At 39.4% G+C, this 22,430-nt stretch overlaps 1 protein-coding gene across 1 annotated transcript; it reads right to left on the minus strand.

Annotated features, from left to right (window-relative positions):
- Positions 1–1,215: 1,215 nt before the first annotated feature.
- TMEM170B (transmembrane protein 170B) lies at positions 1,216–21,959 on the minus strand. Its single transcript, XM_059852433.1, has 3 exons — positions 21,376–21,959; positions 13,679–13,849; positions 1,216–9,703 (listed from the first exon to the last, which is right to left on the minus strand). Exons 1-3 carry the CDS (start codon positions 21,470–21,472, stop codon positions 9,573–9,575), a joined length of 399 nt encoding a protein of 132 aa, XP_059708416.1. The 5' UTR covers positions 21,473–21,959; the 3' UTR covers positions 1,216–9,572.
- Between the last annotated feature and the right edge of the window lie 471 nt (positions 21,960–22,430).

Here is a 22,430-nt window from a genome sequence, read left to right on the forward strand (position 1 = left end):
CAGCCAGGGAGCAGGGTGGCAGTGGAACATCCCTGCTGCGTCCAGAGGCAGACCCAGAGGGTACCCAGCTGTTCTGCAGAGGCAGGTACCCCACCCCACCCCACAGAGGGTGCAAAATCAAAGTAGCTTCTTGCTTCTGGTAGTTACTCTTAAAGCTGATACTTCTGCACAGCATTACTTTGTGCCTTACACAACTTCCTCCAGAGTTTATAATCAGAAGAGTCAGGTGTTTTGAATCCTTCCATCTAGATTGATTTCCCTTTTTGTACCTCCATCACTCACAGTAAAAGCCCATCTTGAAAGCAACTTTAAATTACAAATTAAAAAACCCCCAAAATTTCAAATGCACAAAACAAAAGACCAAAACAAACCAAAAAAAAAAACCTCACTACCCATCACTACTTTGAGACATAGCAAACTAGTTTTACACTCTCGGCAGCCCCTTAAGCACTTCATAAGTCAGTTCCTGCAATGCCATCTCTAAAAGCAGTACTTTCAGTCTCCATGGGAAGACCCACAGATTTACCAATGAATGTTCTCAGACAGATTATTTAAGAAAATATAAAGCAAATCAAACTTTTTTCCTTTAAAATAAGCAATACAATTACACTACAGTCTGTCAAAATAGCATCTCCAATGACTAATCATCATGATTTAGACTTCCTTAAAAATTAAGTACATGGGGCAAAAGCAGGAATAACTAGCAGCTATATACCTCAGCAGGACCACAAAAAACACCAAAAAAAAAAAAAACAAAAAAAACAAAAAAAAAAAAAAAACAAAAACCCAAACCATAAAAACATTTAAACATTTACATCATGTTGACTAAGCATATTTTTCCCAAACAGCTTTCTCTTGTGAGCTGGTTTAACCTGATGAACTGTATCAATCTGGTTCTCATTTCTGCAACTAATTTGTTTTCTAAACTCCATACAACCATTTCCTTATTATAACCACAGAAGCAGCTGCCTCAGTTTCTGCTGTAACCAGCCATTTACAGATGATTCATTTGCTCAGGCATTTTTTTCCCCACATGCTAAAGTTTGACTGTAAGAAACAGAGGCCATAGGTTATAAAGCTGTGTGTGGAAACAATGGAGAAATGAAGGTATTGCTCACAGCACACTTCAGTCTGGTGCTCACACAGGTACCAGTGAGGGGTTTGTCTATCTATAAATCACAATTCAGACAATTGCAAGGACACACCACTGTGGTCTACAGGAAGGTACATCATTTATTTACTATTTTTAGCTTTATTTTATGTGTACACCTGTACATTTCAACCAGATTCACAAAATGTAAAACTTGTGTTGTCAGAGTATTTCATACAGAGGTTGACACATAGCTTCATGATTACTTAGAAGAACATGCAATAAGCTACAGAAAGTTTATGAAAATATTTCAATAGAAAATTTTAGTTAAATAAATGAGCATGAGAAATCATGTTTAACTTGCAAATTCTGTTTATAAGCTGCTATGAGACATTTCCAACTACCAAAAATAAAAGAAATAGAAATAATTACCTAAAGAGTCTTTAAATCTTACAATTGGACAACTGTTCCACTGTGTCTGCATTCTAAAGAATGGAAGTGGAAATTGTGCAGAAGAATGTTTTACTTTAAATAGTTGTCCAACTGTTATTGCTGTTTTTCAAAGAACTTGAAAGCATGCAATGAAACCTTCAAACTAAACAGACAGCTGAATGTACATATTTAGGTTGTAACACAATTAAAATGCAAAAGATAACTACAAAAGTTTCTCAAAATGTTGTGGTTTGTTTGTTTTAGGTTTTTTAAATATGTACATAGAGAACTGTACACAAACAGGGAAATAAAAAAGTTGCTTAAAAAAATGAACTATAGTTGTATACAGTATTTACAACTTAAATGCCATCCCTTTTTTAACTGGGGCTAAACTATTACATGAGCATGCAGTACATCCACACTTGAAACAAGTACCTTTTGCACACTGTAACAGAGTCCTGTACAAAGCATAAATCAACTAAATGTTAAGTCACTCTTCTCCATCACAGTTGTTGCTATCTTTGAGCTTCCTAACTTTGCCTAGGTCACAACACTTTAGCTTAGGTAACTCCATAAAGTGAAGATATGAACATCTATTCCTAATACAAGTTTGAAGAATGCATTCTTATCAACAAGACAGTTTATGGTGAGACACCAACAAGGTTGTATTGTTTAAGTCATGCTTGATGAAAAGCTGTACTGAAGGAGCACAAGGCTGTCAGTGGACTAATGGAAATTTTTTACCTTTGTCATTTTTAAAGATTTTCAGATTCCCATTTTCCTTCCCTCCTATTTGTTCAGCCAAACCCAAGTGGTTATAATACTTGTATTTGTAAAGCTTAGAGTACAACTCTTAAAGTTATCAATGCAGATGCTAAATACTATTTCTATCTGCAAAATAGATATTTATTCTTAGTGGCTTCTGTAAGCACTTTTGAAGAATTATGTGCTATTCTATATATTGTCACAGTCAAAGGTTTAGTTCTATAGATATCTGATTATCCTCTAAAACAGCCAAAATATCAAGGACTTCAGAACTTCATTATCTGTATAAAATTTAGGCACATTTCAAACAAGTAAAACCTCTAGCCAAGTAATTTTAAAAGGTTTTAGATTTTTAGATCTTATATACCTTATATTGGTGGATAATCCAAAATGGATTTTTCAGTATTGATACTAAATTTCTCAAGTAAGCCTAGAGAGTTAAGTCTAGTCAAATCAAAAGGAATGCCATTTGTATCAACCAAGTATTGTTTATTTCACTGGAAATGTCTCTTCAGTATATACTTTGCCTTAGTGTTTTGGTCCTCAGAAGAAGCACAAAAAGATTTACTATCCATTCCCTTCAACAGCTATCAAACCCTGCTAGGATTTATGCAGTAGCTTCCTAAAGCCTTCTGTAACTCAAGATGAGCAATCAGAAGTGACAAAATGTGTGTTCCTGAAAGAAAATATTTCTTTAGATCATTTTTTTAGAGCACATTTTTTTTAATATACCTGCTACACTGGGAGAATACCCCAATCTTCACAGACTTTGAGATGTCCTTGTGATTACATTTAGAATTAATGCACAGCCTGAATTTCATGTGTAACTTCAGGCACAACTGTGGGGAACAGCAGAAACAGCATGCTTCAGGACATAATCTGTCACAATTTTATGATATCAAATGTATGTACTCAGGTTGCATTCTAGTTTCTATGATAGCTTCATTTTCCCAAAATTATGTGCAGTTACATACACAAATTAATGAACCCAGATGAGGATCTCACTGCTCTAACAGAGGATGATGGTGGTGATCAACATCACCACCAAATATCTGACCATTAGCCCAAAACAAATGTTCAGCTCTGTTAAATTCATGTCTACTCAAAGAACATTTATTACTTCAGCTGAGGATTTAAACAGTCTTTCCACCTTGGGCTGCTCCCAATCTAAAAACTAAAAAAAAAGTTATAATTCAAAAGGTATCCCATCCATATGCTGGTGCAATTGTATGCTCAATTTTGGTAACTCTGAAAAACAGTTATGCTTTAGCATTTTTGAGTATGTAATACTCTGTAGGGGGATACAATATAAGAAAATAAAAGGTAGTAGAGAAAGTAATCTTACCCCTAAGGAGTTGCAGCTGAGCCAATTATTAGAGATCAGGAACAGGCCTGACTCTAACAGGCCCCAGCTGTGCCCAATAAGAAGAAGAGTGCTATAAAAGAGTGGGTTGGGTGGTCGAGGGGGAACTGGAGTCAGTTGACTACAGTGAGAAGAAGGAAGAGTCAATGCTTGGAGGAGCTGCCTGTGAGAAACATCAAGGAGGTACCAAACTCTAGCAGTATGGAACCTTTGAAATGTAATAACAACAGTGCTCCATCATAATTTATGAACAACATTCAGAATTTCATTTTGTCTCAAATTGCTTGGCATTAGATAGGTTATTAGGATGACAACTGTAACTTATCTCCATGTTTTTCCCCTTAACTGAAATACGCATACGGTAAAACAAACCTATTTCTAGAAACAGAAGAGCAACTGAAAAGCATTCTCAGGTTCACAATTGCATTTCTAGGCCTTATTAGAGTCACAGACTTTCTAGGGAGGGAGGCTAACTGATTAATCCACAATTTGCTACACCAAGCAACACTATTGTGTCTCTGGAATTATACACGGGATGTTGGATGGCTGTGTACAAAAACATCCACTTTAACATGCTCATGATATAAATACTTAGATTGAATGCCAGCAATGCATTATTAAAATATGCCTAGTGCATGAAATACATAACTTAAAACAAAAAAGACCCAGTTCTTATCAGAGCTCAGACTCCATTACATTTTCTTCTCAAATGGCATTATATATGCGGCTCCCACAAGAGAACCCAAATACAAATTGTAAGCAAAATAAATAGCAATGTACAATATGTTGAGAGGGAAACACTATCTTCTTTATCACAATCACAGCAGTGTACTTCAAAAATACCAAGCTACTTTAGATAAGTTCAGACAAGCTTCACATCCATGTTGAACGTTCACAGCTGGTTAAATTATTGGTTTCTTTAAAAAAAAAAAAGTCAACAGCAAGTCATAGCTAGCCACAGCACACAGCTTAGTTCCATAAACTCAAAATTACCCAGAAATTTAAAGACAATAATTTTTGGAAGATTTTTTTTCTGAAACATTGCTACAGGTTTTGAATCAAACCAAAATTTTTTGATCTGGGGAATAAGTCAAGCCAATCAGAGCAGTGCCAAATGGTCCTCAGCTGCTTCCCAAGATGAGGACCCAAAGAGCAACTACCTCCAGTAAATGCCTACAGAGATTGTGGAAGCTCAGTTGAATGCCTGAGTCAAGGTCAGAGAGGTCATCTCCAAGGGGAATCTCCAAGCAGGCATCTGCTACTGACCTCCAAACCAAGGAAACAACATGAATTAAACAATATTTGGGTCACTTAAGAAAGCTTTGGGTCAATAGAACCTGGTTCTATGGGTGATTTTGGCTGCCTAGACACTTGTTGGAAGAACAATACAGCATCCCACATGTTATCCATCACATTTCTGGAGTATGTAGAGGACATATTTGGAATACAGATAGTTAAATGTGCCAGTCAAGGGTGAGGCACTGCTGGACTTGCTACTCACAAGCCAAGGAAGCCTGCTTTGTGAAATTCCATTCAGGGACAGCCTCACCTGCCATGGTCATAGTACTGGGATCCTGCTGAGCATGCTGAAGGTCAGTGTTAAAACAAACATTTTAGATTTAGAAGAGCAAACTTCACTATGCTCATAGCCCATGGGAAGGGATGCTATGGAGGATAAAGTGCTGGGAGTTTTTCACCAACAGTCTCCTGGAAACACTAAAACAGTTCATCCCCTTTAAGGTCAGGAAAGAGGCAGAGCAAGAGACCTCCTTGGCTTAACTGTGAACCTCTGGATTTGCTGAAATCCAGAAGAGAAGTGTACCAAAGATGGAAAAGCAGAAAAATACACACTGAGAACTAAAAGGACATTGATAGGATGTACAGAGAACTTTAGGAAGTTCAGCAAAGACGAGAGTAACATCTTGCACTTGACAAAACACAATCCAGGAGTGCAGCACAGGCTGGGATGGACCTGTCTGAGGAGCAGTTCTGTGGAAAGGGATCTGGGGGTCCTGGTGAACAAGCAGCTCCATGTGAGTGAGCAGTGTGCTGTTATGGCAAAGGAAGCCAACGGGATCATTGACATGATGGACTGGAGCAACAAGGGCATCACCACCAGAGATAAAATCCCAGTAGTCTCACTCAGCCACCTGACAGGCCACACCTGCAATACCGGCTTCTCTGTGTTCAGCTTTGGTCCCTGATGTGCAAAAAACACACAAAACCATGGACAGGCTGGAAAGGCTCCAGAGAAAGGCCACAGGGATAATCAAAGCTCTGGGAAGCCTGACATATGAGGAAAGGCAAAGAACTGGGTTGATTCTGCCTTGAAGAAAGAAGGCTTAAGGGAGCCTTTATCACCATATGCCAATTTTCCAGTTTTCCAATTTTCAAAGGGTGGCTACAAAGAAGAAGAGACTCCCTTTTTACAAGCAGTCACGTGGAAAAGATGAAGGGTCATGCATAGAAATTACTTTGTGATATTCCACTTGGACACTGGAATAATGCCATTGGAACAAAATCCACAGGGAAGAGTTGGACTCCCCAGCACGGGACACTTTAAAGACTTGGCTGGTCAGGGCACTGGGCTACCTTATCTAGATCATGCTATTGACAGGAAAGGTTGGACCAGACCATCGTTGAGGTCCCCTCCAACCTGGTATTTTACAATTCTATGATCATACTGATAAATTGAAAGTGTGTGGAATGTTTAAATCTTTCATAGCAGCAGCTTCTAAAAAACCAGTAGCTTTTCCACATTAAATAATATATTGAGTGCTCCACCTTCTTCCAGATATTAAACTGTGTCAATGCATTATCTGTTCTGCACAATGCAGAATGTGCAGAATCTGCCTGTCTCTGCATTGTATCTTTGAAACAATGCAGAGACAGGCAGAGCTGATTGAAGATAGTGCTAAAACATCCTGTGTGGACAACACTGCATTGTCCAAGGGTGAACCAGGGTACCATCAGTGCCATTCACACACAAGATGCCTTTGTAGCTTCATTAAGAGTGGAAGGGGGAGGAGAGGCTAGCTAAAGTAATTCTATTTTCTACTGGAAAAGCTATTTCAGTTGTTAGCATGTGACAGGTATAAAACACACTCCACAAGGCCACCATTCATTCACATATATATAGAGATAGATACAGACACACACATAAACACTGACTAAAGCACCTTATGCTTAACAACACTGTTTCTAGGGATATGGAAGGAAAATTCCAAGTTTTGCAGACATAAGGCCACTTACACTTTCTTTCACTGCTGGAGTTATTAAGCAGTATGTTCATGCTGTGATCAAAGAACTCTTCACAGACAAACTTTTCATCATTCTAAACTCCTCACAAGAAACAGCTGAAAACAAACTTCTGTCCAATAAAGCCTTGTCCCTGTTAGGCCACTCAAGCATTACATTATCTCCCTTCCCTTGTTGCCAGGCAATAATGCCAGACAATGCAGAGAGAACTAAGCACACAACCACATTTTAAAAGTGAACACAAGTACTTATGCAATAAAAATTATTTGGAGAAACGTAGCTTAAAACCTGCAATGATGCCTCCTTGTCCAAGGGGGAGAGTTACAATGGCAACAACTTCACTGGCACAGTAATTGAAATGAAGAATGAAGTTCATCAGTACAAGCACATGTCTCTCATCAGTTGGCAGCAGTCTGCTGTGAAAGACAGCCAGCCACTGACCAGTGGCAGCATAATGGCCTCCTACAAAATTTAAGAATTGAGATGTTCAAGGAAATTTGGAACTTGTGAATATGTCTCATGCCTTTATCTCACACTGAAACTATCTAAATTACCGAACACAGTGCTCTGCGATGTGTTTGCTTTTGATCCAGACAAGCATTTCCAGGTTGTCAAATAAAATGTTTTAAACTCTGTTGAACAAGACGCTGTATCAAGTAACCAAATTAATTGGAAATAATCAAAAGAGAACAAGAATGAAGATGTGACAATTTTTTTTAAATCCTCCCACCTAACCATATATGTAACAAGGCACATTAGGAAAAATATCTTCAATCACTTTATTACTCAATTTAACTTAAATACCTGAAACCAGTTTTCTCACAATTAAAGACATTGGGGAAAATTTCAATTGCTTGTTACAGATGTCATAATTTCATTGTCTATTAAAGTGCAACGGTCATGTGCCAAAAATTATAAGCAGAAAGTAAAAGACAAAAGACAAAAAAACAAACCACAGGAAGGTTTTTGAAGACATTAAAAACCAGTGACAGTATATGTATTCAGCCCCATTTTTGAAGAAATTAAAAGTAAAAATAACACTGAAAATATTTATAAACATATACTTTAACTTGTTCCCTGCAAAGCCCATAACTTTGTATGTTTTCCAAACAAGACTTCAATGCTTTTAAAAATAAACTAATACTATTAGCATTCTTAGTACTTTAAAGAAATGTCTGTGGAATAAGATAAAGGCAGGCAGGTTAATTCATTATATTTTAAAGTACTAAGCAATGCCTGGATTGCAAGTTATTTTTTAAACATACTCTTTTAGATGTGCAGTAGGTGTCAGTGTTTGTGACAGTCCTAAAAGTCTTTTTGACATCATAACAGCAAAACCTTTAAGTGATTTATTCCCCATCATCATTAAGAGACAACTGCTGAAAAGCATTAAGCTGAGAAAAGATGTAAAAGATTGCTTTATGCCCTATAAATTTTGTATTTCATAAATAATTACTCATTAGACTTAAAATTTCTCTTTACTCCAAATACTCACATTTATGACATTTCACATGCACAACATCACTCCATCCCTTTTAAACTAGAAAAGCACAAACCACTGAAAGCTAAGTACTTGAAAGTTCCAGGTATCTTAACCTTTCCAAAGATACAAAGTGTTCAGAAACAAGGTAGTAAATACATTGGTGCTGCCCCACTTACAAATATCTGGAGTATGGTAACTATTTTATTACACTTAATATTTTTGTTTAGTAGAAAACCAAGGTATCATATTGTTAACCCTTTCCATTTTCCTCATAGGTGTATTCTCTGAGAGTGTGTTGTACTTGTTTTTTCCTTACAGAATACATGTAGGGGTGCTTAATTAAATATAGGGAGTTTATTTGCAATGAGTACCCTTTTACTGAGGTTTGCAGAAGGGCTGGCAGCCATCTCTATGTTTAAGACAAAGTAATTTCAAGGAAAACATCAGTTTAAGATTTGTTCGTGCACACACAACAGCTTGTACTTAATAACCTTCATATAGTCACCTTAAACTCCTGATTTCTGACAGGCTAAAATCATGAAGAAATGTGCCAAGGAACACAACTGCCACGAGCCATTCTTCACATAGTGCTAATTATATCAGGGTTGTTAAAGCTGTGGTTCTTAAACCCCATAAAAATTAATCTACATTTTGAAACACTTCTGACAGTTGTTTGAATGCTGAACAAGAATATTCAGCAGTCAGAGAGATTCTTCTAATACACAAAAGTCAGTTATCTTGCTATTTCACCTGAATTCAAGGAGAATTGTGCACATTCACAGAATTCTTCTACATTCCAGAGCTTACCCAGCCACCCGCTCAGAACTGAACCCCAAGTTTGGCACACGGAGCAACTTTCAGGACGGCTCCTCTGTTTCATTCCAAGGTGTTAAGGACAGTGATGCCACCACCAAGCACGTAGGTGCTCCATCTCTGCTTGGATCACACGGGATCCCCCCTGGCCCGTGACAGAGGCACGTTAAGGCGCAGTGCAGGAGTGCAGCAGTTCCAACACTAGAGGACAGCCTGCTCATTTGACTGAGCCTCGAGATTTGTAGTGCACTTTCCACATAGCTTCCTTCCTCTTGCACTAGAATTCGAGTTCATAAGCTGATGAATTCACTGTCAGGAAGCTTCTCTTCAGATTAAAGACGTTTTTCTCTCCCCTTTCTACATAAGTTTCAAAGCGTTGCAAGAATTCTTGAAAATGAGATAATTAATGTCAGTACTGTCTGTCCAACGCCAAAGACAAGAGCTTCTAGGGGAGCCATATTCTTTCCTGCTACTCTGTAAATTCCAGCTACTGCAGCACCTAAGAATCACAAGGAAAACAATGATCAAATCACAGAAAAAGCCAAGGTTGACATACGTGACAAATTATCTACTCTGTGTGTCAGCTATTTATAGAACATTACCAAACACTGCATTACTTCATGGCATGACACAATTACCAGCCTTGCCTGTATTTTTATACTTATATATATCCTTCAGGAATGATTTTCCCAGCTGAACCAGATCAACTTTTCCATCATCTGTTTAAGAAAATCAAATCTTCTTGTTTCCCTGTACACATCTTCAAATTTTTTTTAAACATTTTTTGCCTTGTGCCAGTATGAAAAGGTAGCAAGACAGTCCTCTAAAAATTGACCAGGTCTGAAGAGTGGTTTAATACTGCTTGTATAGGCAGGGAGAAGACAAGAATAATGATGCTGCTAGTGTCAACAAAACAATTGTAAACACACTTTTAGCAGCTTCATTCAATATTTCACTGAATAAAGTGGTCATACTAAATGAGTTCATTTCGACTTAAACTACTGAATTGTTAACAATTGTTTAGCAAATCCAGCAAACCAGGGAAAAGGTTGCAGTGTTTACCATAAATGTGCATGAGAGGAAATTTCTAACCAATACAATTAGATTTTGAGCTGTGGCACATAAAAAAATTCCAAACTCAACAGATAATTTTTCTTGTACATTTGTGTGCAAATTCACATTTGAAATATAATATCAAGAGGCCAGGATCCACCTAAACCAAACCAAAAACTTAATTATAGACCTTAGTATGCATTGTCTCAGAGCCTATCTAGTCATAATTAAATGCCTTCAGGGATCACAGAGGCTCTTTCAGGCTCAAAGAGAACTGAAAAGTCATCATAATTTTTTTAAATAATAAGCAAGAGTTAAATAAAAAATGGGATTTTTTTTTTGGTTTTGCACAGTCACTAACAGGAATAGTTTGCTGGAGTGATCAAAAATCCATTAGAGACACAGAAATACATTGAGTCACACCAGACTTTCTGTAAGTACAATCAGCATCTGAATCATCTGACATCTTCAAAAAGTATCACCTCAGTTTCACAATAGCTTTAGGAAGACCAGAATTCACTCATGAGTGTGGCCATAACAGCACTTACAAACACACATTATTCATACTGTTAGGCAATTTTGGGGTTAATTTATTTTTATTGTTTTGGTTTTTTTAAAAACATATTCTGTAAAGTATATTTTGTCTGAAATATCTCACCAGAAGGCTAGCCTGATGGTATTTCACTCAGCTCCCTTTCTTAAGCTTTTCTATTTGTTCCTTGGCTAGCTGCTGTCAAAACCTGAAAGACATCCTTTCGACTGAGCCCACTACTGACATTCAAATTATTTTTCAGATTGAACTCTCAAAGCAAATTCAAATTGGCCAAAAAAGTATACCAGAATTGTCACTACTAGATCAATAACAGAAATTTTGGGCTTAAAGAAAACACTGAGATACTCTGGGAAGTATCCAGAATAAAACAATAAAAATTTGTTCGTTTGCTAATTATGTGTTATTACATCAATAGCAGTGTGCAGTACAACCTGTAATGCATCACCCAGCCCAGATGGGGTAGAGCCAAAAGTATGTACAATAGGCTGCCAAGGAGGGAAATGAGAATTTGTCACCAAAAAGGAGTGTGCTGGGGAAGAGAAGGAAGGACAGGCCCTTCTGGATCAAATACAGCTAAAATCCTTGCCTTAAGCTGCCTGGTATTTATATATTCTTGTTTGGCCTGGTGGGGTTTTTTTGGTTCTTGCTTTGTGGGTTTGTTTGTTTTTATTATGGTTTTAGGGTTTTGTTGTTGTTTTTTTCTTTTTTACTGTATTCCCTTCTGATTGTAATTTTTCAATACCTTTTTTAATTACCCTTAATTTACATGACTTTTCAAAGCTAAGAAACAGAGGAGTCTCCTGCTTTTCTATATGCTGCTAAAAAGGTTCCAGAACATCAGAAAGTTTAAAAGATCTCCCTGAGCAAAATTAAACTTGCATTGTGCAATAGTCTGGGCTGCCATCATTCTCCTACACAAACAATGCAGAAGACTGGAAATGAAAAGTGGAAACTGAAGTCAGCTGGCTATTTCCATTTCTTAAGCACTGGACCAGGCACATTCAAATAGCTGATATTTCAACTCGAGTCTCTCAGTTTGCAGCATAATAGCTATTAAAAATCCTCTTTAATATTTGATCACCATAATTTGCCTTCAAAAGCTCCCCACAGAATTTCTATCAGTATGAAGCAACTGAGCTCTGGCCAGAAACATAAAATACTTCAAGGTAAAAGTACTTGCCAAAGCAAGTTGCAATGCTCTGTGCAAAACCTTTGGGAACAGCATAACAAGTCTACGGTGGAAGCTTGGAGAAGTTCTCAGATGAATATGCACACAAACAGGACTGCTTACGTGCTAAATGTTTTGACCTGCAAAACTGGATGCTAAAAATACAACTGCGTTGCTCCTCTTCTTATGCAAAGATAAAAGACACAAAGTACTTTCATTTGAAAGACACTGATCCTTGAAACCTCCCCACCACAGAAAGCTGTGAAAGTCTCTGCTTGGATCTTTCAACACCACATTTCCTATCTCAGTTCTTCAGAAATGCTCCTGCATGGCTGACCTTATAACAGGCCATTGCCATTTTAATCCTAAAACAAAAATCAGCATAACATATAACATAAGGCACTCAACTAGTTCCAACTTATCTTAGCAAAAACAAAAAAAAAATCCAACCTCCCACAAAAAACCCAACATGAAATAGCTATACTTAACCATACTGTGTTAACTGGTGGAAATTCTAGGCTGAGAAATTTGTAGCAATTAAAAAAAAACATTTTGAGGAAAGTCTTAGTGAAATGTCTATGACATTTGCATTTTTATTTAGCCTTGAAGAACAATAGTCAGGAAGGTCTTTCAGCAGCAATAAGAAATAATCTGACACAAATCCTCTATGAATGGGTAGTGCTACCACTATTCTGATAACCTGGGCAGAACACAGGAAAACCAAAGTGAAAGGTGGGAAGTTTTGCCTTCAGACTATATGGTGGTTGCTAGATTTACGGTTCCTTACCCTCAGAGACCTTTCAAGTCAGACAATCTTTTCTGCAGCACTGAAGATTTTTGGGGCAGAAACTACAGCTCAATTAACATAGGCACCATTGAACACATATTTTTTAATGCTGAGAACTCCCTACCAGCACTGTTGCAGACAAGCACGTGCTTCTTTCCTGAAAAAAATAGCATTCACTATTTTTCCCCTGTCAAGAGAAAACTCAGCATGCTCCTACTTGCTTGGGAAAGCGACTGTAGTCTATTTATAAATTTGATAAACAGAGCTGGATATGATAAAACCAAAGAATGATTAAAGTGTCCTGCAGGTTTTATGGCCCATGTTTCAGTGCTGACATAGATAACAGAATTTCTAGGGAAAGATGGGAAAGCAGCATCCGATACCAATAACTCTAGATGAAGACAGATGAGCAGCATTTCCTCCAAACATTGTTGGCAACAAACTCGTGTCATATTTTGGTCAGGTGTAAGCCTTCCACACTTCACTGTATAACACACTCCTACCTCCTGCAATGTTTTAAACATGAGCATGGGTTTTTAACAACAGCTCTGAGAAAATTTGGGCTTTAACAGAAAAAATTGTTGCATCTATCTGAGGATACAATGTCAAGAAATATTGAAAAAATGTATCTTGAGTGGCAGCCATTCATGTAATTCTGTAAGAAACTCTGTAACAGATGCCCTTCACAAACAGTATTTCACCAAAAACATCAGCAAAGCTTAATTTTTCTTTTTTGGGAGGTTAGGGGGAAGCCACTCTATAACTATTGCAAAATCCTTAATAAACAATTAACAATTAATTAAGAAAAGCATTTTTTGGGTTTTTTTTTTTTGAAATTAGATGTAAAATAGAAAGGAAAAAAACCCCAAAACAACAAAAAAACCCCCCAAACAAGAACAAAAGGCAGACTTACTGGTTATCATTGCTCCAGTTATAGAACCCAGAAATCCAATGCTGACCACAATGACAGATATCAGCCTCCCCTGCCTATGCCTCTGCAGCATCACAAACATTAATACTCCCACAGCACCATGGACAAAGAGAGAGGAGAAGAGAGCCCAGAGGAAAACCCAGTACCACATCTCTGAAAGAAAGCAGTCAAATAAAGGGTTAATGTTTTTAAGACAAGAACTTTATAAGTAAGAAACTTTAAAACATTGCAAACAATCAATAGTAAGAGAAAATCAATAATGATTTCCATCTTAAAAATGATACATGTGACACCATCAGCACATGCTCAAGACTCTTTCCTCATTTCAGCAGTCTGTCATAAAGGATTAGCTGAATTATATTAAAAATTATAAAAAGGATTCCAGCAAAAACTATAATTCTGATATTTTTTTACAAGAAGCCATAATTCCTTTAACGGCTTCTTTAAATAGTGTTGACTGCAATTTCATAGTGAGCATTTTAACTGCTTCTGTTGAATGAAATATTCTCTGACACAAAGACTGAAGGAGGAAAAAGTCAAGAACTGGTTTGGGGTTTGTTTGCGTTGTGAGTTTTTATTTTGGGGCAGTTGTGGATCTTTCATTGTCTCCCAACACCCCACCCTCACAAATAAGAGCATCAGGTAACATCAGATGGGAAAACTGAGATTAAAGACTTTAGCTTATCTACACCCAGGAGCTGTAATAGAGTGCTCCATCAAATTAGCTTCAAAGGTGCAAATAAAAACATTATCATTTTAACATGAAATTTTAACACATCTAACTCCTTGCTTCCAATTGCTCAGTACAGAACTTCAGAGAGAGGTAGTGACTATTATTTGAATTACTAAAAAGGGCGTCAGATCATGAGAATGTTTGGAGCACAAACACTTCTTTGAAGATTGGCAGACGTGATGAGCACCTTCAAAGAAAAAGCTGGAACCCTGGAACCATCAATGGAGCCACACAGTAACTCAAGAACCCTTCTCACTTGGTGTCAACTTTCTAAAAACATTCTACAAATCAAAAGGGTGAGTAAATAAAAGAAAAAAAATCCCTTTTAAGTGAGCTACAGTGGGTATGTATCATTACAGAACTTAGTAAATAAGGGTACATATTCCATAATCCCATGACAATGTCATTAATTCAGTTTTTGCTGCAGTTCCCCTCAAAAATAGAACAAAATAAAAACCCCCAGCTTCCTTACAAAAGCAAGATACTTACTGCTTATGAGCCAAGCCTGTATTAATGTAGCTTGACTCATATCAACTATTTGAGGAAAAAATACAACTCAATTAGCTAACCTTAAAAATACTGAGCAGCACAAAACATACTGGGAAAAGATGCTGAGAAAAAAAATGCTGCTACACAATAACCACCACCCTGGGAGTCCACTGTCAGTAGGATACGTATATAGATAGCACAGATAAAGAGTTCAAGCTTTTTTATTTAGCAGTACTTTGGGAGTAGCTCAACCCTTCCCCTTTCCCACAGGCATAAATGGCAACACTACGTCTGCCCAAGGACGTAGCTCCACTAAATCATGATTGCCAAAAGACTCTCATAAGAGCAGCAAGGAAAGTGGCTGGCAAATCCACATCCAATGAATTCTTCAGCAGTAGTTCAAGGTGCAGCTTTTCCTTCTGAGTGCCTGGGTACATGCGTCCACATCCTGAGGGTGGCTCAGAGCAGCTCTCATCAGATCCCCCTCCATCCCGTCACCCCTGGCCCCAAGATGGGTGTCAAAAACCTTGGCAAAAGGATAATGACCATGGTACTGTTCCACTAAATTAATGTCTCATCATTCTCAGAAGCTACTGTGACAGAACAGCAGCAGGAGTGTCAAGCAGTCACTCCACAAAGCCCCTTATTAAAGTTAAGAAAGACTGGCTGACCTAATCTGTGGGAAGGGAACCTCTCCAGCTGTCCTAACAGGCCTGGTCCATTACTAGCACAGCCTGGGTGTTTCCATTGTTTTATTCAAGTGGCAGCACATAAACAAAAGGATTAACCAAAGATCTACCAATATAGAACATGGCAGCCCTGCCAGACCTACAGCTGGACAACAGGAGGATTTATTAACCAATGTGGACCAAGAAAGTCTGTGGCAATCTGACACTGTCATACCCCATAATTTCTACAGGATTTGTTAGGCACTGCATCACCTTTTAGGAAATTTTGTAGGCATTGTCAACCTTTATCAGGTAGAAAAGACAAATGACTTCCAGTCTTAGGAAAACTCACTAGGATGACTGTATTTTTAGAAGAAAATGAAAGCTTATGGGAAGGCTAACTACTCTCCTGTAACTAAGAAACCAAAAATATTTACAAACTCTTACACAACAAAATAGCTCCACAGTGAGCAACTATCTTCGGTCTTATTTACGTTCCAAATAAGGCTCAAGGAAAATTAACATCACCCCTCACTTTATATTTAGGGCAGGAGGCTTGAGAATAGAACCAGCACCAAAATGTCCTGTTGGCTAAAGAAATAGAAACTTCAGTTCTTTGCTACACACTTTCTCCTCCTACTCCTTAAAAGCAGCAGGCTTATTGAAAAGGAAATTAGAGAACATCCAGAAATATTCCTTGTTTGACACAAAAGCAGCTGGAGCTTTGTTAAACTATGACCTCCCTTCCTTAAGATGTCATGTATGCCTTAAAACATCATGTAGGAGCTGAAACAGGACAAATCACTTCCAAGCACCTTCCCTAGGAAAGGCCAGAAGCTATCCTTTCTCATCCTCCTTTATTTACTCTTTCTATGCCTGCTAGTTCTACCCAGTCATTTATTTACTTCTGCTTGTAGGGTGAGTGATGAAGCCGACCAAGTAAGTTGTTTAACAGGGATGAATGAGGTAAGGAGAGAGACAACCCTTCAAGCAAATCAGAGGAGACCTTAAGCTCCATTCACCTAGAGGACAACGCAGACACTCGTACCCTGATACGGTGAGGGCAGAGAATTATTCATGCTCTGTAAAATTCAGTATCATCTAACCCCCGAACCATGAAGAGAGATGACTCTCCAAAACAGTATCTTAGAGTAACACTGAAAGACACAAAGAATGGGTTGGGAATAACACTGAGAGGTGCCACTAAAGAATAGAGAAAGGACCTCTGAACACAAATGGCCAAGACTTCACTTGTCCAAAAATGACTGAGTAGTTTGATTGCTGAATTGACTTGCACCATCTCTAAGGAAGAGGAAGTGAGACTGAAGTGTCTCAGGCTATTTATGTCCTGTACACTGACTGATCCTTTAAGCAGCATAAATTTATGTATTGCTACCCTGACAAAAAAAGCACAGTCCAATTTCAGTCTTTGTGCAGCTGTTTTAATTAGCTGTCTCTTTTGACAGCATTACCTGCTGTTATGGAGGTAATGATTTACCTCTATCTTTTAGACAGATTCAAATACTCACCTAGCCTCAGTTTATTTAGTCATGCCCTCAAAGAACATCCCTATAGATATATGAATAGTATGAAACTAAAAAAAAACAAAAAGCAAACCAACAAAACACTTGCAACGTCTTTTGCTTGACCCTAAAAAAACTTCAAAGTTTACTTTCAGAGTACCCAAATTACTTGAACTCACCAAAACACAACATAGGTCTATCAAAACTCCACAGTTCCTAGAGAAGTACAGGAACTAGGGAAGGCCCAGTAGTTTACAAGCATCGTGAGGTTCAGTATATTGCAAAGATGTCACAGCTCTTCTAATAGGAACAACTGAGATACATTTTTCATGCTTATAATTCTTAGTGGTTAAACTGAAAAGAAGATTTAAGACAGCGTTTACACTCCTTTCCTCTGGTTTGCCTCAGCTGGGGATTTTTTTCCCACCAGAAAAGCTGCAAAACTCAAATACCTTGCAATTAATGCCCAATCACACCAGTTTTAGAGCACTTTGTTAATTCTGGTATTTATACATATCAGATAGATATCATGCATACATTATGCTTATGTACTACAGAAACACATTTATAGATATATATTAGTGTAGACATAGACAACATTAGAGATTAGGAAAAGACTTATGTCATTGTGTTAGAATAACATTCATATCACTTCCATCTTATCAAGACTTGAAGTTGCACTCCATCAACAGTTTCATCTTACCAAGTAGATAAATGATTTTCAAATATTATCTATATAATGTATCAATATGCTGTTCTACTGCCACTCAGCTTCAGTAAACACGGAGTATCTCCTTAGTCCTTAATCTTCAGCACTTTACTTCTAATCTTGTTTTGCCAGATGAGTAATGATTGCCGACAATATGTCATAAATCAAAATTGATTACTCCAAAACAAAGTGTCTCTTTCTATTCTAAGCCCAGTACTTAGCCTACTACTGTTACTTACAGAGGTAGTCAAGCAATAAGCACCTGTACTAAGAATACAAAAATACAGATTTAAGTCAACAAAGTAGCACATGTCAAATTTAGAATTAGAAAAACCAGTAATGTTAGATTCCTGTAGCTTATAGACTCAAAGCACTCAGATGAAGTGACAGCATATGATAACTACAAATGTAACTCAGCTCTTTACGTGCTATATTTTTTTCTTCAGCACCAGGTCCTGTCCTTAATTACTGTATTAACTGGTACTTTCAAAGTTATCAACAATACAGTCAAATTTTTGTTTGGTAATGTTAACATTTTTGCTGCATTAAGTGGGGAAAAAAGCACTTTGCTGAGGATCATTTAAATCTCAAATTACAGAGTAGTCCTCTCAAGTAACAGCATAGGGGGCAAAGAAAATCCAGACAATCTGGGACAAATTAGCACAGGATGGAGCTTAGGAGCTTCTTATTAGTAGAAATATTGCCAAGTCCTTTATTGTGGAAGCAGCCTTTAAACAATTTTTATTTTACTGGATATTAATAATGGGATTTTTTTTCTCCTTTTCCAGTTCAAATTCAGCTGCTATCTGATTTGTTCCAGTAAACCCTGATCTAGCACTAACTCTTAAACACAACCAGCTCATATAAAGGAGGTGTTCTGGGGATATACTGGAGGATGCAACAAAGAGTGAGGTAAAAGCCACCCCACCTCTCTCATGATTCTAAAAGCCTTACTTCCACCTCCCAGGAGAGGTCAGGAAGATGGGGAGCAAGCACCCCATGGAGATGGGCCTGCGTTCAGCTAAAAGGAACAACACCAGCAGCTTTAGCTGTTAGAGGGTGTGATGTGCATGTGGCAGCAATGAACTTGTCTGTGGTCCCCTGGGTATTTGAGGTCACGAACGAAAGACAGGATTTCCTTTTTTTATGTTGAACCCGATTCACATATACAGTAGAAAAATAATCTCTCAGTTTCTCATTGACAAGAAAAAGAGCCCACCAAAACTATTAGGGTATGAAGCATTCCTGGCTTAGGCTGGAGCTCACATCAGGACCCTGTTGAAAAATTCAGAAAATTAACATATTTTTAAGAAGGAAGCTGATGACATTTTGCAACATGTTTGTGAAAACATAATCAAAATGGTTTATCTAAAGGAGATAAATCTTCAGTTGTGCAACTTGAAAGTCCAGTCCAGACCACAATGTTAAGTCCAAAAGTGGCCACGAGGCAGTCTTGAATATTCATGGAACATGGCATATTAATTAATGATTTTCTTTTCCCAATATTCTGGAGAAGTTTCTCCTTAAACCTAACAGAAGTGCAAAAGGGAATGGATTAAGTAATCAAAGAAGATAAACTCATTCACAAACCTATTTTCTTGGCAGGGAAAAGAACAGAATTTCTGGTCTTGAACAAAGTTTACTTTGATAAGGAGTAAGGAAGGGCTCATGTAACTAGTTCAGCTCTTTGTTAATATCAATGATCATATCAATATATATTCTAACCTGTGGAAAAGATTTTTAAATCCAGTGCAAGTTTTGGACTGCTGACAGTCCATGAGAACATTCAGGTCAAGAGGTTATGGCTATAAGAGCAGGCATCATTTAAGCACTAAATTAGATACAGCAACTACAGCTGGCAGTGACACATTCTCCAACAACACTACAATGGATAAAAAATAATTTTTCATATTTTTAAGTTAAAAAAGAAAAAAAAATTCCACATTAAAAATACCTTATGTAAGCCCTTATCTTATTGCAAAAGCACTGAAAAAATGAGCTGATTATAACTCTCAGCCCTGAATTTCATAGAAACGCCTATGCTGCATAATGATCTAATAAGAAAAACTTTATAGAGGATGTCTGACACAAAGCAAAGTGAAATCCATTGTGAACTTTTTCCTTTAAGAGTACAAGTTTTTAAAGCAGCTATGTTAAAGTAACTACTCAGGAAGTGAGCTGTATTTAGTGTGTCACCACACTAATACCTGGAAACTCTAATTACAGACACACACTACAAAGTTCATAGATCAGATAAATATAAAAATGTTAATCTTTTTTATTACACTAAGATGCATCCTGAAAGTTAAAAGAACAATAAAGATAATCACTTTCTGTTTGCTACAGTTTCAACCTCAGCTACACTTCATTTTCATCCCACTTCTATTTCCATCACACTTCTTCCACCTTTAAAAGATTAAAAAAGAAAACAGAATATATCTATTAGCCATTACTACAGAGTGCAAAAAGGTGACCTAATACTCTTTCATAAATATTAGAATATTTCCATAACTGTTTAAAACCTACCCCTACTCAACATTTCCCACTAATCTGTCACCACCTAATACACCCCTACAACCTAGCAGGAAGAATTTACTCAGTTACATCTCTGCTATTGACACCCAACCCTGTTTGTTCAGAGGTGGAAGCTTATGCTTTTCTTTCCACAAGGACAGAATAAGAGAAGATACTCTTCTCCACTGTATGCCTTGGGTCTCACAGTAGTCCACACCTATTTTTCCGCCTGAGACTGAGCAGAACAAAGCCAGTTCTTGCCAAAAGCCAAAGCTCCCCTCTCCTAACAGAGGGTGAAGGACCTGACTCTACTTTGGTTCACAGAATTTTACGGGCTCAGTCTTTAAGAATCCCAGATGCTTAAGATTACAACTACTTGTAAGAAAACAACTGTCACCTCATTCACTCCCACAGGTCTCATTATCCACAGGTACACCCAGGGGTAGTGGGGGAAGTCTCTGATTCTCCACGTTCAACTTTGTGGTTTTCTAGTTGGTTTTTCACAGCCCTCTGTCAAATGCCAATAAAATAAAAATACAACCACTTCCACAAATATACCCCAGCCTTCCATACGTATTTATACACTCACACACTTTCTACAATCCTTCACTCATGCACAGGTACTCATCACTTCACTCGCATACACACACCCCGTGCCATTAGCCTTCTTTTATTATAAATGGGCATAAAGAAGTGAGGGGGCACATCCCACACGCTCACGTCCTTTGCACGGGTAGGCATCCCAGACACCGGGCACACACCCCAGCCCAACCAACACCTCACACGGACCCCGCCCGCTTCCCTGGACCCCACAGCAGGCGCAAACACACAAACGCACACACACACACACACAGAGACACACCCGATATACCTGCTCACAGAGCACGCATGCAGGCACCCGGAGAGACTCGGGAACACCAACACCAGCCCTCCCTACGCGCAGCACACAGGGAGACCACCGCCACCGCCACCCCCACGCCCTCCATTGTGCTGCGGCCCCGGAGCGCACCCTCGCAGCCGCCCGGCCCGCACTGCCCCGTTACCCGTGAGGCTGCGGAGGACGGTGCCGTGAGCCCACAGGCTCAGCACTTGCTGCACCGACAGGTTGATCATGGAGTTGTCCCCCGCTTCCACCTTCATGGTGCCGCCGCCGGGCGGGGTCCGGCAGCCGCCGGACCGCGGGGCGGGAGGGAGACGGCGGCGGCGAGGAGCGACAGGGCGGGGAGGCGGCCAAGGGAGCTCCGCGCCGCGGAGGAGACATCGAGGACGGAGTGGGGGAGGCGGCGGCCGGGGGGAGCCGGGCGATCTCGGGGGAGGAGGGGAGCCGGCCGCTGGCGCTTTCCTGCCGCTCAGGAGCAGGGCCGGGCGGCGGAGCCCATCATCACTATCATCATCATCATCATCATCATCATCATCATCATCATCATCATCTCCGCCTCCTCCATCAGCAGCGGCCGCCGCCGCCTCGCCGGAGGCATCGTCACCCCGGTCACCGGCATCACCTGGAGCGAGGGCGGGGCGGCCGCGGGCCGTCCCTCAGGCGGGCGGCTCCATGCGGGAGCAGCAGCGGCAGCGGGGCGGCTCCCGGCGCCAAACGCCAGCGGCTGCCGGAGGGGAGGGGAGGGGAGGGGAGGAGGAGGGAGCGGCGGGAACGGGAGCGGGAGTGGGGCAGCGGGAGCGAGGGGGCGGCCCCGCGCAGGCGCGGCGGGAGGAGCCGGGGGGCGCGGGCTCCTCCCACCAAACCGAGAACCAGAATTCGGAATCACGATTTGACTCAAAGAGGGCGGGAAAGACTGGGGATGTCGTGGACCCTCAAAGAAACTTGTGTTGGCAAGAAGTGTCTCAAATAAAACCTACATACACCTATGGGTAGATTTAAAGGGGAAAATGAAGTGATAACATTCCACGGTGTTAAAGCTGGTATTTAAGTTGATGCTGCTGAGTGCGTTTAAACATCGGAGAAGAGCAAAATGCAGAATCTGAATTCTGATGAGAGCAGTGTTTTCACCTCGCTGCTCACAGCCTTAGCACGCGGAGCTCCAGAGGGCGCGGGCGGACGCACCTCCGCGGCTGCCTCGGCGGGGTCCGGGGACACAGC

The sequence above is a fragment of the Haemorhous mexicanus genome, chromosome 1 (genome assembly GCF_027477595.1).
Source record: "Haemorhous mexicanus isolate bHaeMex1 chromosome 1, bHaeMex1.pri, whole genome shotgun sequence".
Classification (NCBI taxonomy): domain Eukaryota; kingdom Metazoa; phylum Chordata; class Aves; order Passeriformes; family Fringillidae; genus Haemorhous; species Haemorhous mexicanus.

Excerpts from the sequence above, each read along its gene's own strand:
- TMEM170B (XM_059852433.1), bottom strand. The coding sequence starts at position 21,472 with ATGAAGGTGGAAGCGGGGGACAACTCCATGATCAACCTGTCGGTGCAG. Across the intron at positions 13,850-21,375 it reads CGTCCTCCGCAGCCTCACGG|AGATGTGGTACTGGGTTTTC; the intron begins GTAACGGGGCAG and ends GCTTTCTTTCAG. Across the intron at positions 9,704-13,678 it reads AACTGGAGCAATGATAACCA|GTGCTGCAGTAGCTGGAATT; the intron begins GTAAGTCTGCCT and ends TGTGATTCTTAG.